This window comes from Coregonus clupeaformis, unplaced genomic scaffold, assembly GCF_020615455.1.
Source record: "Coregonus clupeaformis isolate EN_2021a unplaced genomic scaffold, ASM2061545v1 scaf2160, whole genome shotgun sequence".
NCBI classification, from domain to species: domain Eukaryota; kingdom Metazoa; phylum Chordata; class Actinopteri; order Salmoniformes; family Salmonidae; genus Coregonus; species Coregonus clupeaformis.
In genome coordinates, this window is record NW_025535614.1 from 55,001 (window position 1) to 75,738 (window position 20,738).

A 20,738-nucleotide genomic window follows, 5' to 3' on the forward strand; every position below is an offset into this window, starting at 1 on the left:
GACCTGGTCAGACAGATCAGAGACCTGGTCAGACAGATCAGAGACCTGGTCAGGTCAGACAGATCAGAGACCTGGTCAGGTCAGACAGATCAGAGACCTGGTCAGGTCAGACAGATCAGAGAACTGGTCAGACAGATCAGAGACCTGGTCAGACAGATCAGAGACCTGGTCAGGTCAGACAGATCAGAGACCTGGTCAGACAGATCAGAGACCTGGTCAGGTCAGACAGATCAGAGACCTGGTCAGGTCAGACAGATCAGAGACCTGGTCAGGTCAGACAGATCAGAGACCTGGTCAGGTCAGACAGATCAGAGACCTGGTCAGGTCAGACAGATCAGAGACCTGGTCAGGTCAGACAGATCAGAGACCTTGGTCAGGTCAGACAGATCAGAGACCTTGGTCAGGTCAGACAGATCAGAGACCTGGTCAGACAGATCAGAGACCTGGTCAGGTCAGACAGATCAGAGACCTGGTCAGGTCAGACAGATCAGAGACCTTGGTCAGGTCAGACAGATCAGAGAACTGGTCAGGTCAGACAGATCAGAGAACTGGTCAGGTCAGACAGATCAGAGACCTGGTCAGACAGATCAGAGACCTGGTCAGACAGATCAGAGACCTGGTCAGACAGATCAGAGACCTGGTCAGACAGATCAGAGACCTGGTCAGGTCAGACAGATCAGAGACCTGGTCAGGTCAGACAGATCAGAGACCTGGTCAGGTCAGACAGATCAGAGACCTTGGTTAGGTCAGACAGATCAGAGACTTGGTCAGGTCAGACAGATCAGAGACCTGGTCAGGTCAGACAGATCAGAGACTTGGTCAGGTCAGACAGATCAGAGACCTGGTCAGGTCAGACAGATCAGAGACCTTGGTCAGGTCAGACAGATCAGAGATCGGTGATAGGTGGAGAACAGTAGTGAGAGTGTCAGACGTCAGACACCAGGGCTCTGTTCAGTAGGGGCATACCGTAACAAAAAAAGCTTAGCAAAGTAAAAGGAAAATCTGTGTTCTTATTGGACAAGTTCAGATGGTGCCTCTTGTACCTGATCAGACTCTTAGTACGGGGAAATGAACCGAGAGAATGCTGAGAAAGACAGAGAGAAGGAGAAGGCTAACACAAGGAGCGTAGTGGTCTAGCTGATCGATAATGCAGCGCCCCTGTTACTGAGAGAGGGAAGAGAGATGGGGAGAGAAGGTGATTGTGCTGTTAAACAACAGCTTACTGAGGTAAAACACAAGACTAAACATGTTAAACAACAGCTCACTGAGGTAAAACACAAGACTCAACATGTTAAACAACAGCTCACTGAGGTAAAACACAAGACTAAACAGGTTAAACAACAGCTTACTGAGGTAAAACACAAGACTCAACATGTTAAACAACAGCTTACTGAGGAAAAACACAAGACTCAACATGTTAAACAACAGCTTACTGAGGTAAAACACAAGACTAAACATGTTAACCAACAGCTTACTGAGGTAAAACACAAGACTAAACATGTTAAACAACAGCTTACTGAGGTAAAACACAAGACTAAACATGTTAACCAACAGCTTACTGAGGTAAAACACAAGACTCAACATGTTAAACAACAGCTTACTGAGGTAAAACACAAGACTCAACATGTTAAACAACAGCTTACTGAGGTAAAACACAAGACTCAACATGTTAAACAACAGCTTACTGAGGTAAAACACAAGACTAAACATGTTAACCAACAGCTTACTGAGGTAGACACAAGACTCAACACAAGACTCAACATGTTAAACAACAGCTTACTGAGGTAAAACACAAGACTAAACATGTTAAACAACAGCTTACTGAGGTAAAACACAAGACTCAACATGTTAAACAACAGCTTACTGAGGTAAAACACAAGACTAAACATGTTAAACAACAGCTTACTGAGGAAAAACACAAGACTCAACATGTTAAACAACAGCTTACTGAGGTAAAACACAAGACTAAACATGTTAAACAACAGCTCACTGAGGTAAAACACAAGACTCAACATGTTAAACAACAGCTTACTGAGGTAAAACACAAGACTCTAAACATGTTAAACAACAGCCTACTGAGGTAAAACACAAGACTAAACATGTTAAACAACAGCTTACTGAGGTAAAACACAAGGCTCTAAACATGTTAAACAACAGCTCACTGAGGTAAAACACAAGACTAAACATGTTAATCAACAGCTCACTGAGGTAAAACACAAGACTGAACATGTTAAACAACAGCTTACTGAGGTAAAACACAAGACTCAACATGTTAACCAACAGCTTACTGAGGTAAAACACAAGACTCTAAACATGTTAAACAACAGCTCACTGAGGTAAAACACAAGACTCTAAACATGTTAAACAACAGCTTACTGAGGTAAAACACAAGACTAAACATGTTAAACAACAGCTTACTGAGGTAAAACACAAGACTAAACATGTTAAACAACAGCTTACTGAGGTAAAACACAAGACTAAACATGTTAAACAACAGCTTACTGAGGTAAAACACAAGGCTCTAAACATGTTAAACAACAGCTCACTGAGGTAAAACACAAGACTAAACATGTTAATCAACAGCTCACTGAGGTAAAACACAAGACTGAACATGTTAAACAACAGCTTACTGAGGTAAAACACAAGACTCAACATGTTAACCAACAGCTTACTGAGGTAAAACACAAGACTCTAAACATGTTAAACAACAGCTCACTGAGGTAAAACACAAGACTAAACATGTTAAACAACAGCTTACTGAGGTAAAACACAAGACTAAACATGTTAAACAACAGCTTACTGAGGTAAAACACAAGACTAAACATGTTAAACAACAGCTTACTGAGGTAAAACACAAGGCTCTAAACATGTTAAACAACAGCTCACTGAGGTAAAACACAAGACTAAACATGTTAATCAACAGCTCACTGAGGTAAAACACAAGACTGAACATGTTAAACAACAGCTTACTGAGGTAAAACACAAGACTCAACATGTTAACCAACAGCTTACTGAGGTAAAACACAAGACTCTAAACATGTTAAACAACAGCTCACTGAGGTAAAACACAAGACTCTAAACATGTTAAACAACAGCTTACTGAGGTAAAACACAAGACTAAACATGTTAAACAACAGCTTACTGAGGTAAAACACAAGACTAAACATGTTAAACAACAGCTTACTGAGGTAAAACACAAGACTAAACATGTTAAACAACAGCTTACTGAGGTAAAACACAAGGCTCTAAACATGTTAAACAACAGCTCACTGAGGTAAAACACAAGACTAAACATGTTAATCAACAGCTCACTGAGGTAAAACACAAGACTGAACATGTTAAACAACAGCTTACTGAGGTAAAACACAAGACTCAACATGTTAACCAACAGCTTACTGAGGTAAAACACAAGACTCTAAACATGTTAAACAACAGCTCACTGAGGTAAAACACAAGACTAAACATGTTAACCAACAGCTTACTGAGGTAAAACACAAGACTCTAAACATGTTAAACAACAGCTCACTGAGGTAAAACACAAGACTCTAAACATGTTAAACAACAGCTTACTGAGGTAAAACACAAGACTAAACATGTTAAACAACAGCTTACTGAGGTAAAACACAAGACTAAACATGTTAAACAACAGCTTACTGAGGTAAAACACAAGACTAAACATGTTAAACAACAGCTTACTGAGGTAAAACACAAGGCTCTAAACATGTTAAACAACAGCTCACTGAGGTAAAACACAAGACTAAACATGTTAATCAACAGCTCACTGAGGTAAAACACAAGACTGAACATGTTAAACAACAGCTTACTGAGGTAAAACACTGTCACACTCTGGTTCTAGGACTTTTTGTGTTTAGTCAGGGTGTGTAGATTTCCGTGTGTTGTGTACTGTGGGTAGTGTCTAGGTGTTCGCGTTCTATGTTTGGTCAGTGACTCCCAATCGGAGGTAACGAGTGTCAGCTGTCGGCTCGTTATCTCTGATTGGGAGCCATATTTAAATGTCTGTGTTCACCTTATGGTTGTGGGTTTTTGTTCATTGTTCAGTAGTATTCACTGAGGACTTCACGATCGTGGTTTGTTCTGTATTCTCGTGTGATTATTAAAGTCAAGATGTTCACTCCCAACGCTGCGCTTTGGTCATACTTCATTGGCGATCGTGACAGAAAAACCCACCACAACGAGACCAAGCAGCAGTTGGAATACGAGAGGAGAGACCCCCAGAAAAATTTTTTAGGGGGGCTCACGACGTCGGGGCAGAAGGTGTACGGCCCGGAGGAGTGCAAGAGGTTGGCAGATATGGCCGCCAGTTTAAGGGGGGCCACTGGTTACGAAGGGGATGGAAAGTGTGGAGGCACGGCGAGAGGTACTGGGGGTGTTTCCAGTCCGGTCCGGCCCGTTCCTGATCCCCGTGTAGGGCCAGGGGTGTGTGTCCCCAGTGCGGTTCTGTCTGTTCCTGCTCAACGCACCAAGCCTACGGGGTGCGTCGCCAGCCCAGCTCGGCCTGTTCCTGCGCCCCGCACCAAGTCTGTGGTGCGTTTCACCAGCCCAGCCCGGCCTGTCTCTGCTCAACGCACCGAGCCTACGGGGTGCGTCGTCAGCCCTGTCCAGCCAGAGCCGTCCGCCAGCCAGGATCCGCCAGAGCCGTCCAGCCAGGATCCGCCAGAGCCGTCCAGCCAGGATCCGCCAGAGCCGTCCAGCCGGGATCCGCCAGAGCCTTCCAGCCGGGATCCGCCAGAGCCTTCCAGCCAGGATCCGCCAGAGCCGTCCAGCCGGGATCTGCCAGAGCCGTCCAGCCAGGATCCGCCAGAGCCGTCCAGCCGGGATCCGCCAGAGCCGTCCAGCCGGGATCCGCCAGAGCCGTCCAGCCGGGATCCGCCAGAGCCGTCCAGCCGGGATCCGCCAGAGCCGTCCAGCCAGGATCCACGCACCAAGCCAGGGGCGCGTGTCGTCAGTCCGGTTCCGGCCAGCGGGGCTAGACAGGACCAGGGGTACTTTGGGGGGTTGGAGAGGAAGTGGGGAGCAAGCCCGGAGCCGGAGCCGCCGCCGAGGAGGAATGCCCACCCAGCCCTCCCCTGTTTGCTTGTATTTAGGCGCGGTCGCGAGTCCGCGCCTTTAGGGGGGGTACTGTCACACTCTGGTTCTAGGACTTTTGTGTTTAGTCAGGGTGTGTAGATTTCCGTGTGTTGTGTACTGTGGGTAGTGTCTAGGTGTTCGCGTTCTATGTTTGGTCAGTGACTCCCAATCGGAGGTAACGAGTGTCAGCTGTCGGCTCGTTATCTCTGATTGGGAGCCATATTTAAATGTCTGTGTTCACCTTATGGTTGTGGGTTTTTGTTCATTGTTCAGTAGTATTCACTGAGGACTTCACGATCGTGGTTTGTTCTGTATTCTCGTGTGATTATTAAAGTCAAGATGTTCACTCCCAACGCTGCGCTTTGGTCATACTTCATTGGCGATCGTGACAAACACAAGACTCAACATGTTAACCAACAGCTTACTGAGGTAAAACACAAGACTCTAAACATGTTAAACAACAGCTCACTGAGGTAAAACACAAGACTCTAAACATGTTAAACAACAGCTTACTGAGGTAAAACACAAGACTAAACATGTTAAACAACAGCTTACTGAGGTAAAACACAAGACTAAACATGTTAAACAACAGCTTACTGAGGTAAAACACAAGACTAAACATGTTAAACAACAGCTTACTGAGGTAAAACACAAGGCTCTAAACATGTTAAACAACAGCTCACTGAGGTAAAACACAAGACTAAACATGTTAATCAACAGCTCACTGAGGTAAAACACAAGACTGAACATGTTAAACAACAGCTTACTGAGGTAAAACACAAGACTCAACATGTTAACCAACAGCTTACTGAGGTAAAACACAAGACTCTAAACATGTTAAACAACAGCTCACTGAGGTAAAACACAAGACTAAACATGTTAACCAACAGCTTACTGAGGTAAAACACAAGACTCAACATGTTAAACAACAGCTTACTGAGGTAAAACACAAGACTCAACATGTTAACCAACAGCTTACTGAGGTAAAACACAAGACTCAACATGTTAACCAACAGCTTACTGAGGTAAAACACAAGACTCAACATGTTAAACAACAGCTTACTGAGGTAAAACACAAGACTCAACATGTTAACCAACAGCTTACTGAGGTAAAACACAAGACTCAACATGTTAACCAACAGCTTACTGAGGTAAAACACAAGACTCTAAACATGTTAAACAACAGCTTACTGAGGTAAAACACAAGACTAAACATGTTAAACAACAGCTTACTGAGGTAAAACACAAGACTAAACATGTTAAACAACAGCTCACTGAGGTAAAACACAAGACTAAACATGTTAAACAACAGCTTACTGAGGTAAAACACACGACTAAACATGTTAAACAACAGCTTACTGAGGTAAAACACAAGACTCAACATGTTAATCAACAGCTTACTGAGGTAAAACACAAGACTCAACATGTTAAACAACAGCTTACTGAGGTAAAACACAAGGCTCTAAACATGTTAAACAACAGCACTTAGACTAGAGGATGGTTACGGGCAGGAGAGAGAGAGAGAGAGAGAGAGAGAGAGAGACAGAGAGAGAGAGGGAGAGAGAGAGAGAGAGAGAGAGAGGGAGAGAGAGAGGAGAGAGGGAGAGAGAGAGAGAGAGAGAGAGAGAGAGAGAGAGAGAGAGAGAGAGAGAGAGAGAGAGAGAGAGAGAGAGAGAGAGAGAGAGAGAGAGAGAGAGAGAGAGAGAGAGAGAGAGAGAGAGAGAGAGAGAGAGAGAGAGAGAGAGAGAGAGAGAGAGAGAGAACAGTGGATGTGTGCTGACTGAGTGTTTGCAGTTGAGTGTGTTCCCTCCAGTCCAGTCAGTGTGCTGACGCAGTATAGATGGTCTATAGTCAGAATGAAAAATGTATGCACTCACTAACTGTCAATCGCTCTGGACTAAAAAGTAAAATGTAGTCTGTAGGGACAACTGGACCGCTGGCTTTATTGGTGTTGTGTTGCTAGTGCAGCACTCTATAAGCTCTCCAGTGAACTGGACTCGGGTTGCAAAATGTGTTCAATAAATTCCCTGGTGTTCCCTAAATCCTGGTTGGATGGTTCCCAGAATCAGGAGGAAATAAGCAGGATATCTGGAATCCTTCAACCAGGATTTCTGGCACACCGGGGGAATTTGTTGAACGTTAACGGAACTTTGCAACCCTAAACTGGACACACACACACACACACACACACACACACACACACACACACACACACACACACACACACACACACACACACACACAGCCTAACGTAGCTGGTCATGTCTCCCTCTACAGGAGGAGGAACGCCAGTGCAGCCAGGAGGAGGAGCTTCTGTCACCAAGGAAGATGTCCGTATCCAGGATGCATTCCCTCCCTAACGACAGCTACATGTTTCCTCCTGTACGACCTGCTAGCGCCACCTACCCTCTACAGGAGGATCACACCAGCCTCCTGCACCAAGCCTCAGGTACACACACACACACACACACACTCTTATTTAGGGGTTGCAAAGGGAGGGTAAATTACCGGTAACTTTCAAAGTTTACCAGTAAACTACCGGAATTTTGGGAAACTTTCAGGGATTTCATGGAATTTTCATAACATGTTAAATATATCCGATAATAAAATAAGCTATTTTATATTTTTAAAATCACAATGACAAAGATGGTAAACATTCTCCTAAATACAACCCCGATAAACGTAGTGAATACCGTTTGTGTTTAATATGAGGGTTTCAGCATGAAATATCCTTTTTATTTTTACACACTTTTTTTATTTATTTGACTATGTCAATATGTCTTTGTTGTAAATATTTTGGCGCCAAACTGGTGGCAGTTGTGAAAAGGTCAATAGTTGGAAGAGCTGCAGTTCATTGAAAATAATGCCATTGTTGCTTTGATGCTTTTTTTTTCATTCATTTGGGCTATTTTCCTCTTGAACCGTATGGTCTATCCACTAGACACTGGACACAGATATAAAGATTTAAGAAAAAAATGAATATTTTATATGAATACATTTTTTGAAAAATTATTCTAGTATAAATTAGCAAAGTTACCATAGATTGCCATAGATTACATTATTTGGTTTTACATTTACATTTTTCTCATTTAGCAGACGCTCTTATCCAGAGCGACTTACAGTTTTTTTTTTTATACTGGCCCCCCATGGGAATCGAACCCACAACCCTGGCGTTGCAAACGCCATGCTCTATCAACTGAGCTACATCCCTGCTGGCCATTCCCTCCCCTACCCTGGACGACGCTGGGCCAATTGTGCGCCGCCCATGAGTCTCCCGGTCGCGGCCGGCTGCGACAGAGCCTGGATTTGAACCAGGATCTCTAGTGGCACAGTTAGCACTGCGATGCAGTGCCTTAGACCACTGCGCCACTCGGGAGCTAGTTTTGCAACCATACTCTTATTAAAGAATTAAAACTTTAAAAAGCATAAAATCACTGATGATGTGTCCAGGAGCATCAAGAGATGGATCCCATTCAATCACTTTGCCCGGCGAAACCAGTGACGACCAGGAACAGAGTAGTTGACGACCAGGAACAGAGTGGTTGACGACCAGGAACAGAGTGGGGATGGGGTGGAGAAAACTGTGGACAGCTCAGAAAGACGGGACCTGGGGCAGGGGAAGGTCGGCAACCCAAACCGCTTCCTCTGTGAGGAGGAGGAGACCCAAAACTATGCTATAAATTAGGAATGTGTTCTCAGTCAACTTAACTGGTAAAATACAAATTAAAAACATGTCTTACCTTTTTGTAGTTAATAAATCCAATGTGAAAAGGGATAACTATAGTATCCTTAACTAGCATTGAAAAAGTTAATCCATTCTTCTCTAATTATAAATCTGTCATTAATTAATTAATCTGTAACGTCAGTAGCTACAGGGGGGAGGGGAGGGGCAGGGGGAGGGGCAGAGGGAGGGGAGGGGCAGAGGGAGGGGAGGGGCAGAGGGAGGGGGAGGGGCAGAGGGAGGGGGGAGGGCAGAGGGAGGGGGAGGGGCAGAGGGAGGGGGAGAGGGAGAGGAGGGGGCAGAGGGAGGGGGGAGGGGCAAGGGGAGGGGGAGGGGCAGAGGGAGGGGGAGGGGCAGAGGGAGGGGGAGAGGGAGAGGAGGGGCAGAGGGAGGGGGAGGGGCAAGGGGAGGGGGAGGGGCAGAGGGAGGGGGAGGGGCAGAGGGAGGGGGAGAGGGAGAGGAGGGGCAGAGGGAGGGGGAGGGGCCTACACACACACTGGCAAAGATTTTCAGCTGGCAGGCAGGGGGAGGGGCAGGGGGAGGGGGAGGGGCAGGGGAGGGGGAGGGGCAGGGGAGGGGCAGTGGGAGGGGAGGGGCAGACGCTGGAATCCGTTTCTGAGTGAGGGCTTTGCATAGGCGCTTTGTTGCGTTTTCTTTTGTGGGAAATGGCCGGAACGTAAAATAACGTTATTAACCGGTGCCCATGCTTTTTAAAAATAATGGTTCTGTTCCAGAACAGTATGGATCACTTTTGTTCTTGGTTCTGGTTCTGTTCCTGGGAAAAAAATGTAGTTCTTTTCCGGAATTCTGTTCTGTTCCCTCAACCGGTTCCAGCCCCTGGATGCTAGTAGCATGTTAGCCCCAGAGACAGTCATGCTAAGTGATACACGCCCTGACCCAATGACTCCTGTTCACTGACTGTAGCAGCTTGCAGGTTTTATACCTCAGAACGAACTTCAGTCTCGCTGAATCCATACCCCATGCCGGTCCTGTTGTGTAGACACCTTTAGGAGAAATCTGTTTGGCGTGAGTGAGAAAGACGGGTAACATAATAATAATAATAATAATAATAATAATATGCCATTTAGCAGACGCTTTTATCCAAAGCGACTTACAGTCACATAACGTGGTCTAGTTCAGACCACTTTAGAGGGAAAACAAATGTTGATCTCTGAGTTTTAGTGTCGGTGTTCTCTCCTCAGGCTCTGTGACGTCTGTTTACTCCCAGACGTGGGAAGAACAGGCTCCGCTGTCCAGCCTCTCTCCCCCTCCTCCCCCTGCTCCACTTGTCCTCACCCCCCCTCACATCGCCCCGCCAAGGCCCTCGCCCAGGGGGCTGCGCAGACAGGTGAGCACACACACACACACACACACACACACACACACACACACACACACACACACACACACCATGCTTGGTCTACCACCAGAAAACTGTGGCAAATATTTCCCATTGTGTCCTCTCTGTGTTCCAGGTAGCTGTGAAGGTGGACTCAGTGGAGGTTCATAGTGTTGACTCAGTAGAGAGACAGGACCCCCCTCTCAACCCTCCCCCTCTCCCCCTGTCTCTCCACCCGCCTCCCCCGGCCCCCCTCCCTGCTCTCCCCCTGCCCCCCCTCTCCCTCCTCCCTCTCGGACCCCGCCGACGAGGAGGTGTGTCACATCACCAGCTCTGCACGCCATTGGTGGGACAGACATGGAAGTGGGCGGTGTCACTCCCTCTCCCCCTACGCCTCCCCCGTCTCCCCCGCCTCCCTGAGGAGCCGAGGGAGTGCGCTCAGCCTGCTGGGGGCGGGCCTAAAAGGTCATGACCCGAGGAAGGGCTTCAGCGTAGACACCCAGGGCTTCCTGGATGAACCCCGTCGTCCTGACGACCAGCGACGACACTCCACGGAGATCTGCCCGTCCCCTCCGGAGGACCCGCCGCTAGGGGAGGGGGCAGAGGTCAGAAGTCACGGGAAGAAGCGGATGAGCCCACCCTGCATCTCCATCCACCCCCCACGTGGCTCACCAGGCCGTGCGCCCTCGGAGGAGCCGCCGGCAGACTGCAACACGCTGCTGAGACGCAGGACGCCCTCCTACGACCTCGCCGACACACACACGCCGACGCCTGCACACACGCCGACGCTAACGGCGACACATCACCGCACACCGACTAACACACACACACTCGTACAGACTCTCCCTCGCTCAGCAACACACACACCGACACACACACTCACACACAGCCTGCCCCACACTCCCAGTCTTATTCGTACACACACCCTACCTCATTCCCACACACACACCCCGTCCCACACACACACCCCGTCCCACACACACACCCCGTCCCACACACACACCCAGTCCCACACACACACCCCGTCCCACACACACACCCCGTCCCACACACACACCCAGTCCCACACACACACCCCGTCCCACACACACACCCAGTCCCACACACACACCCATCCCCTGAACTCCGACACTAGACCTTCCTCTCTCTACAGTGACTTCATGCCCCTCCCACAGTTCACCTTCGACCAACCAGAGCACATATACGTGAGTGGCATGTCCGCTGGCCTATCGAGCAATGACCCAGCCACAAGTCCCTCGCACTTTAACAGAGGGGCAGGGTTTAGCTCGATGAACAGGAGAACTGCCCAATGAGAGCAGAGCCTGGTACTGGTACGAGGAAGGGGATTCGTCAGAAAGCCTAAACCCGATCCAGAGGGTGTGGCCTGATCTGGACAGTGACCGGTTGGATGGAGAGAGAGAGAGAGAAGAGAGAGAGAGAGAGAGAGAGAGAGAGAGAGAGAGAGAGAGAGAGAGAGAGAGAGAGAGAGAGAGAGAGAGAGAGAGAGAGAGAGAGAGAGAGAGAGAGAGAGAGAGAGAGAGAGAGAGAGAGGAGAGAGAGAGAGAGAGAGATAATGTGGTAGTAACTCAGTGTTGTTTAGTTCAGGACCAGGACTAAAGCCACATAAATCTGTAGCCAAAGTATTTCTAACACTCCTCACACCAGCCAGCCAGCCAATCAGGAACAAACATTTCCGACACTCTGCCCTCTCACGTGAGCCAATCAGGAACCAGCGCCTGGCTGACCTCTGACCCTTACATGAAGTGATGGGCGCGGTGCTCCTTCAAGTCCTTTACAGGAGCTCTACTTCCTATATTTCCTACTTCCTGTTTCCTGTCCTGGTCCATGATCACATTGATCTCTCAGACAGAACAGACAGTGGAGCGGAGGGGGGGGACACGTGTGTTTTATCCTATATGCATCAGTCTGGTCAGATGCTCTCTGTCATGGATGTTGATGGACATGTCTTTATCTGCAGACAGACAGACAGACAGACAGACAGACAGACAGACAGACAGACAGACAGACAGACAGACAGACAGACAGACAGACAGACAGACAGACAGACAGACAGACAGACAGACAGACAGAGCAGTGTGTGTTCTGTGTATCTCACATTGTACAATACAGAAAATATTTGATTTGCTGGGATGGATGAAATAACTCTATGCATTATGCACATACATTTTTTTCCTAGAGATCTATAATGTTTTTTTCACACAAAAAAAACGAGTTGAACTGTCCAGTTGGTCGTTTTGTTCGGTTGTCCTCTTGTGAATGTATGTTTTTATTTAAAGGGATCAAAGGAGGCCTCATCTGAACACTGTTCACCGTTCGCTAGCAAGGTCACTTTACTCAAAAAGTTACCAAGGAAACCAGTTCTTAATCTTGAACTCGTGTTTTTTTTTTGAGTTAACATAATGTAAACCAAAAGTATATGCTGTTACTTTATTTTTATTTTTCAAGCTTGGAAGTTTCTTCACCAAATTTGAGTGAAGTCAACTGTTTAGCCTTGACTGGGTCTGGCACCCTCTGCAGGGGATGAGATTAGGTTTACGGTGAGGAGAGGAGAGGAGAGGAGAGGAGAGGAGAGGAGGAGGAGAAGAGAGGAGAGGAGGAGGAGAGGAGAGGAGGAGGAGAAGAGAAGAGAGGAGGAGGAGAAGAGTGGAGAGGAGAGGAGGAGAGGAGGAGAAGAGAGGGGAGGAGAAATGAGGAGAAGAGAGGAGAGGAGGGAAGGAGGAGGAGAGGAGGGAGAGGAGAGGAGAGGAGAGGAGAGGAGAGGAGAGGAGAGGAGAGGAGAGGAGAGGAGAGGGAGAGGAGAGGAGAGGAGAGGAGAGGTGGGAGGAGAGGAGAGGAGAGGAGAGGTGGAGGAGAGGAGAGGTGGAGGAGAAGAGAGGAGAGGAGAAGAGAGGAGAAGAGGAGAAGAAGAGAGGAGAGGAGGACTGGGATGTGTTTGTGTAGATAACTAAAGAGAACCAAACTGACCACCTGTATCCAGAGTGCAGTAATGTGTCGTTCCCCAACCCTACAACACAACTCTACTAATGGTGTTCCTAGCTAGTTCCAGGAACCAGTCAGCCCTGTCTGAGGGTCGGGTAGATAAGTCACGTTTAGGTGCACCTGTAATCCACCTGGTCGGCCTGTTTTACATACAGTATATATACCTAACCTGCTGTGCACGGGGCTGTGACAGTATCATGCATCTCTCCAGCAGACTCAGGCCATATCCACCTGTAGAGATAGACCCCCCCCCTCCAACCACACCTTACTATAACCTTACCCTAGACTAGGTTGTGGACTGAAACGTTTGTTTATTTTAGGGTGACGAAGTTTAAGAACACTGCTCTACCTATCTATAACCCCACCCCCTCCATCTCTAACCCCACCCCCTCCATCTCTAACCCCACCCCCTCCATCTCTAACCCCACCCTCCATCTCTAACCCCACCCCCTCCATCTCTAACCACACCCCCTCCATCTCTAACCCCACCCCACCATCTCTAACCCCACCCCTCCATCTCTAACCCCACCCCTCCATCTCTAACCCCACCCTCCATCTCTAACCCCACCCTCTATCTCTAACCCCACCCCTCTATCTCTAACCCCACCCCCTCCATCTCTAACCCCACCCCCTCCATCTCTAACCCCACCCCCTCCATCTCTAACCCCACCCCCTCCATCTCTAACCCCCACCAGCAGTATGCATGTAGATGATGACTATATATCAGAAAATATATCCATAAACATGTTTGTTATTTATCACTAGAGAGGAGCTTCCTGTTTCTCCTTCTATTCTACCCTGTTTGATCTCACTGAGGAAGAGACTTCTGATTGGATGATGAGACAATGTTTTGTTTACTAGGAAGTAAAAGCCTGATGTCCATCTGACTGACCCCGCCCCCCTCAGGTCAACTAGTTTGACCCCTGAACTTTAGAGTCAGAGGTGTCTCCAGCTATAGAATCTCCTCTCATATTTATATTTGATTTAGAGACAGAACCTTTTCTCTGTTGCCATAGTAGTCAATACAATTTGGTAGAAAATAAAAACAACTAATACTAATAGTTGAAGAGTTTCACAGATGTATTTGAATCCTCAGATGGGTTTTTTCTTTTTTAATGAGGAATCGCTTTTGACTATTTGCATGTTGCTGAGAAAATATATATTTAAAAAAAAAAGACATCCGGATCTTTTTGACATTCTTTTGATATATATAAAAAAAAATATCCAGATGTTTCCGATGTTTGTAGAATGACTATCTTAAATGCACTGGGCTCATGTTTTGGTTGGTATAGGCTGTGATACTGATGAAACATATCTTTATTTTATTAATGTCCAATGCAATATGTGCCGGGTGGTTTAGTGTGTATCTACTGAGTCAGTGGGATACTGTCCAGGCTGCCATGGCTGTTACAGAGAGGGGAACCATGGAGACAGGTTCTGGGTCTGGTTTATCTCAGAACCCCACCCAGAAGTGACTTTCAGGTCAGATGCTCAGCGTTGGCTTTCCTCATGTCGCTCCCCACATGATCAATCCACTAATTACCAAAACCCTACACATTATTTATATCAAGAGAATCTGATGTGTATTATAACTCAGTATACAATTAACCCTGATGAAGGTTTATACATAATGGATTATGATGATGATGGATCTTTGGCATGGAGGTGAATCTGTGCTCCTATCTGATAAAAGACTCGAATTATAAGAGACTGTGTGTTTTTGAAACAGCATCACCGGGCTTCAGGAAGTTCTAGAAACAGGCTTCAGGACATTGTAGAACCAGGCTTCAGGACGTTCTAGAACCAGGCTTCAGGACGTTCTAGAAACAGGCTTCAGGACGTTGTAGAAACAGGCTTCAGGACGTTGTAGAACCAGGCTTCAGGACATTGTAGAAACAGGCTTCAGGACGTTGTAGAAACAGGCTTCAGGACGTTGTAGAACCAGGCTTCAGGACATTCTAGAACCAGGCTTCAGGACGTTGTAGAACCAGGCTTCAGGACGTTGTAGAACCAGGCTTCAGGACGTTGTAGAAACAGGCTTCAGGACATTGTAGAACCAGGCTTCAGGACGTTGTAGAAACAGGCTTCAGGACGTTGTAGAACCAGGCTTCAGGACGTTCTAGAAGCAGGCTTCAGCACGTTGTAGAAACAGGCTTCAGGACGTTGTAGAACCAGGCTTTAGGACGTTCTACAACCAGGCTTCAGGACGTTGTAGAAACAGGCTTCAGGATGTTCTAGAACCAGGCTTCAGGACATTGTAGAACCAGACTTCAGGATGTTCTAGAACCAGGCTTCAAGGCGTTGTAGAACCAGGCTTCAGGACGTTCTAGAACCAGGCTTCTGGCATTCTAGAACCAGGCTTCCGGGCATTCTAGAACCAGGCTTCAGGACGTTCTAGAACCAGGCTTCAGGATGTTCTAGAACCAGGCTTCAGGACGCTCTAGAACCAGGCTTCAGGAAGTTTTAGAACCAGGCTTCAGGTCGTTTTAGCTGTGATGGAACCTGACCTTCAACCTATCAGAAGCCTTGTCTTTTTAACTCTTGAGAGACTGGAGGAGGAGGAGGAGGAGGAGGAGGAGGAGAAGGAGGAGGAAGAGAGGGAGATGGCTGTGTGTTCTGGCTGTCATAGACAAGCTAACTGTCTGCAATAATTTCCCTCTGATGCTCCCAGAACTGTGGTTTCCAAGGCTGGTATACAACTGTACTTTTGACATTGTATTGTTGCTGATTATTGTAATGATCAAAACATTGTCCTGAAGGATGTTCCCTGTCATCTAAAATAAACTTTTTTATCCCTGAGTGAAGGTGTCTGGTGTTGTTACTTCACAGAGCCTCTTGTGGGATAAGAACTACTGCATGTGTTCTCAGCAGTCCACAGGATGGCGCCAGAGCAACATGTCTTTATATTTACTGCATGTGTTCTCAGCCGTCCACAGGATGGCGCCAGAGCAACATGTCTTTATATTTACTGTGTTCTCAGCAGTCCACAGGATGGCGCCAGAGCAACATGTCTTTATATTTACTGTGTTCTCAGCAGTCCACAGGATGGCGCCAGAGCAACATGTCTTTATATTTACTGCATGTGTTCTCAGCAGTCCACAGGATGGCGCCAGAGCAACATGTCTTTATATTTACTGTGTTCTCAGCAGTCCACAGGATGGCGCCAGAGCAACATGTCTTTATTTTTACTGTGTTCTCAGCAGTCCACAGGATGGCGCCAGAGCAACATGTCTTTATATTTACTGCATGTGTTCTCAGCCGTCCACAGGATGGCGCCAGAGCAACATGTCTTTATATTTACTGCATGTGTTCTCAGCAGTCCACAGGATGGCACCAGAGCAACATGTCTTTATATTTACTGTGTTCTCAGCAGTCCACAGGATGGCGCCAGAGCAACATGTCTTTATATTTACTGCATGTGTTCTCAGCCGTCCACAGGATGGCGCCAGAGCAACATGTCTTTATATTTACTGCATGTGTTCTCAGCAGTCCACAGGATGGCGCCAGAGCAACATGTCTTTATATTTACTGCATGTGTTCTCAGCCGTCCACAGGATGGCGCCAGAGCAACATGTCTTTATATTTACTGCATGTGTTCTCAGCCGTCCACAGGATGGCGCCAGAGCAACATGTCTTTATATTTACTGTGTTCTCAGCAGTCCACACGATGGCGCCAGAGCAACATGTCTTTATATTTACTTACTGTGAAGTGAAAGTAAAATGTTAAAGATGCCCTTTCAGAGGAAGGTCTGAAGCAGTCGGATGTTCAAAATGTTTATCAATCCTGATTCAGTAAGAGTGAGAACGGGCAGCAGGTAGCCTAGCGTTGGGCCAGGAACCCAAAAGGTCGCTGGTTCGAATCCCTGAGCCGACTAGATGAAACGTCTGTCGATGTGCCTTTGAGCGAGGCACTTAACCCTAATTAGCTCCTGTAGGTCGCTCTGGATGAGAGCTTTTTGATAAAATGACGACAAAAATAAAAAGTAATGAAGTTAGAAGGTGTTTGTATTTAAAAAGGATCAGGCAGGTAATGTTGTTGTCACAGCACAACTTCTAAAAGGAAGTGAAAAATAGTCTTTGCCTTTTAATGACAAGGAAAATTGTGACGCATCAACGACAATCTTTGTTACTATTTGGTTTATTTGGAGAGGGACAATTACAAAACACATTGACACATTGAACAAACAATCGTCCGATGCGTTGCACTACAGTGTTTCTAGCTAATGAGTCATGAGCAGGGGGGTGAGTCAGAGAGAGTGGCTGTTTAAGGGAGACCCTGGAGTCATGAGCAAGGGGTGAGTCACGATCGTCGACAGATGAAGCGGACCAAGGCGCAGCGTGATAAGCGTACATACTTTATTGAGTACACACACACGAACCAAAACAATAAACCAAACGATACGTGAAGTCCTAGGTTATACACAAAACCTTACGGAACAAGATCCCACAACCTAACATGCCAAAAGGCTGCCTAAGTATGGTCCCCAATCAGAGACAACGAGCTACAGCTGCCTCTGATTGGGAACCACCCTGGCCAACATAGATCAAAACGAACTAGAACCAAAAACATAGAAAACAAAACATAGAAAATCCACACCCTGGCTCAACAATTAAGAGTCCCCAGAGCCAGGACGTGACAGGGTGAGTCAGAGAGAAGGTCTGAGGGATCAACCCTGGATTCAGGGAGCGTCGCTGCACAGCTATTTTCAGGTCTCTCCTGAGATGTTAGATCGGGTTCAAGTCCGGGCTCTGGCTGGGCCACCCAAGGACATTGAGACTTGTTGTCTTGGCTGTGTGCTTAGGGTCGTTGTCCTGTTGGAAGGTGAACCTTCGCTCCAGTCTGAGGTGCTGAGCGCTCTGGAGCAGGTTTTCATCAAGAATCGCTCTGTACTTTGCTCCGTTCATCTTTGCCTTGATCCTGACTAGTCTCCCAGTCCCTGCCGCTGAAAAACATCCCCACAGCATGATGCTGCCACCAACATGCTTCACCGTAGGGATGGTGCCAGGTTTCCTCCAGACGTGACGTTTGGCATTCAGGCCAAAGAGTTCAATCTTGGTTTCATCAGACCAGATAATCTTGTTTCTCATGGTCTGAGAGTCCTTTAGATGCCTTTTGGCAAACTCCAAGCGGGCTGTCATGTGCCTTTTACTGAGGAGTGGCTTCCGTCTGGCCACTCTACCATAAAGGCCTGCTCTGCTCAGAGAGGATGGGGGAGGAGCAGACTGGCCCGTGAACTGAGGAGAAAAAACTCAAGGAAATCAAATGATAGCAGTGGCAGCTGTACAGATAACTCATCCAAAGGGCTTTGACTTCTCGAACACTGCAGAAAGCTTAAACAGTATGATGTCACGTCATTAATTCAGTAAACTTACTTAGATAACTAGGAAGTTAAACATAGAGGTGGCGTTAATACAGAATTCTTCATTTTTCACGCAGTAAAAAAAAAAGAAATCTCTTGCTGTGTTTTTTGTAAGCGCAGATCTCAAATGCTTCTTACTGTAATTTCTGCTTCAGACTAACTTTGTGCTTCAGTTTCACTTCTCCACTCAGGATGAGAATTCAGGAACGGGGCATTTTATCAGCAGACTATTGTGTAGCTTTTTTCTCTGGTACTTTTCTTGGTTTAGCCAGACTACTTTTCTCCGGTAAAATGCACGATTAACTTTAAGCAAAACATTAGGAAATGTAGCTGGCTTATTTATTTATACGATAAACATTAGAAATATGATGTCATCGTTTTCGCCAAAAAAAAGACCTTGCTTTTTCATTGTAAGCTCATTTTACCTGTGTGGCTGCCAGCCAAAATAGCGTTGCATTTCTGTTGTCATCTGTTAAATATGAAGCTATTTTCTGCCCGAATGTGTTGCACTAATGTATATTAAGTATAACTATAAGAAATCTAAGATGTGTCAAATAAATGATATCCAGCTCAGGGCTCCAGCTATGCGTTTGCTTTGCTAACTTGCTAGCTAAGTGGCTAGATGTCAAAGATCAAGTTTCTTGGTTACAGCAGAGAAATTCAATCCCTTCCTTGATCAAGATCCCTGTTGCCTAAATTGTTTTGTGCGTATAAAACGATAATATATATACACATATATATATATATTATTGTTATATATATACACTACCAGTCAAAAGTTTGGACACACCTACTCATTCAAGAGTTTTTCGTTATTTTGACAGCTCTTGCTGCTGGTGATTCTCAGATCCACCTCTACGCAGACGACACCATTTTGTATACATCTGGCCCTTCATTGGACACTGTGTTAACAAACCTCCAAACGAGCTTCAACGCCATACAACACTCCTTCTGTAGCCTCCAACTGCTCTTAAACGCTAGTAAAACTAAATGCATGCTCTTCAATCGAACGCTGCTGGCACCCGCCCACCCGACTAGAATCACTACTCTCGACGGGTCTGACCTAGAGTATGTGGACAACTACAAATACCCGTCGAGAATAGAATGGCGCCGGAGAAGATGGCTGCCGTTTTACAGCGCTCTAACCGATTGTACTATAATGTGTGTTTTTCCGCGTTATTTGTAATTTATTTTGTACATAATGTTTCTGCCATCGTCTCTTATAACCAAAAAGAGCTTCTGGATATCAGGACAGCGATTACTCCCCTCGTATTGGACGAAGATTATTTATTCAACAAGTTGGACACAAAGGATATCCTACAGACACCCGACAAGGCCCAAATCTCATTCGCATGAGAAAGAGACGGAGATATCGTGGACGTAGGTCGGGGTGCCTTGTAAGGATCCGACGGCGAGCGAGTAAACTGCCGCTCCCATCAATCCTATTAGCCAATCTTCAATCATTGGAAAATAAATTAGATGACCTAAGATTACGGTTATCCTACCAACGGGACATTAAAAACTGTAATATCTTATGTTTCACCGAGTCGTGGCTGAACGACGACATGGATAACATACAGCTAGCGGGCTATACGCTACATCAGCAGGATAGAACGGCCGACTCCGGTAAGACAAAGGGTGGCGGTCTGTGTATATTTGGAAACAACAGCTGGTGCACAAAATCAAATACTAAGGAAGTATCGAGGTTTTGCTCGCCTGAGGTAGAGTATCTTATGATAAGCTGTAGACCACACTATATACCAAGAGAGTTTTCATCTATATTTTTCATAGCTGTCTATTTACCACCACAAACCAATGCTGGCATTAAGATTGCACTGAATGAGCTGTATAACGCCATAAGTGAACAGGAAAACGCTCATCCAGAGGCAGCGCTCCTAGTGGCCGGGGACTTTAATGCAGGGAAACTTAAATCAGTTCTACCTAATTTCTACCAGCATGTTAAATGTGCAACCAGAGAAAAAAAAACTCTAGACCACCTTTACTCCACACACAGAGACGCATACAAAGCTCTCCCTCGCCCTCCATTTGGCAAATCTGACCATAACTCTATCCTCCTGATTCCTGCTTATAAGCAAAAACTATAGCAGGAAGCACCAGTGACTCGGTTAATAAAAAAGTGGTCAGATGAAGCAGATGCTAAGCTACAGGACTGTTTTGCTAGCACAGACTGGAATATGTTCCGGGATTCTTCAGATAGCATTGAGGAGTA

The 20,738-nt window shown here is 46.4% G+C and overlaps 1 protein-coding gene across 1 annotated transcript in view; it reads left to right on the forward strand.

Annotated features, from left to right (window-relative positions):
- Positions 1 to 11,915, forward strand: part of LOC121562174 (voltage-dependent T-type calcium channel subunit alpha-1H-like) — a 65,668-nt gene extending 53,753 nt beyond the window's left edge. Inside the window, exons 23-27 of the mRNA XM_045219228.1 lie at positions 7,366 to 7,537; positions 10,012 to 10,157; positions 10,285 to 10,373; positions 10,504 to 10,921; positions 11,814 to 11,915. Of these exons, the coding sequence (XP_045075163.1) occupies positions 7,366 to 7,537; positions 10,012 to 10,157; positions 10,285 to 10,373; positions 10,504 to 10,921; positions 11,814 to 11,915 (927 nt within the window). The remainder of the gene's footprint in view (positions 1 to 7,365; positions 7,538 to 10,011; positions 10,158 to 10,284; positions 10,374 to 10,503; positions 10,922 to 11,813) is intronic.
- Positions 11,916 to 20,738: the final 8,823 nt, after the last annotated feature.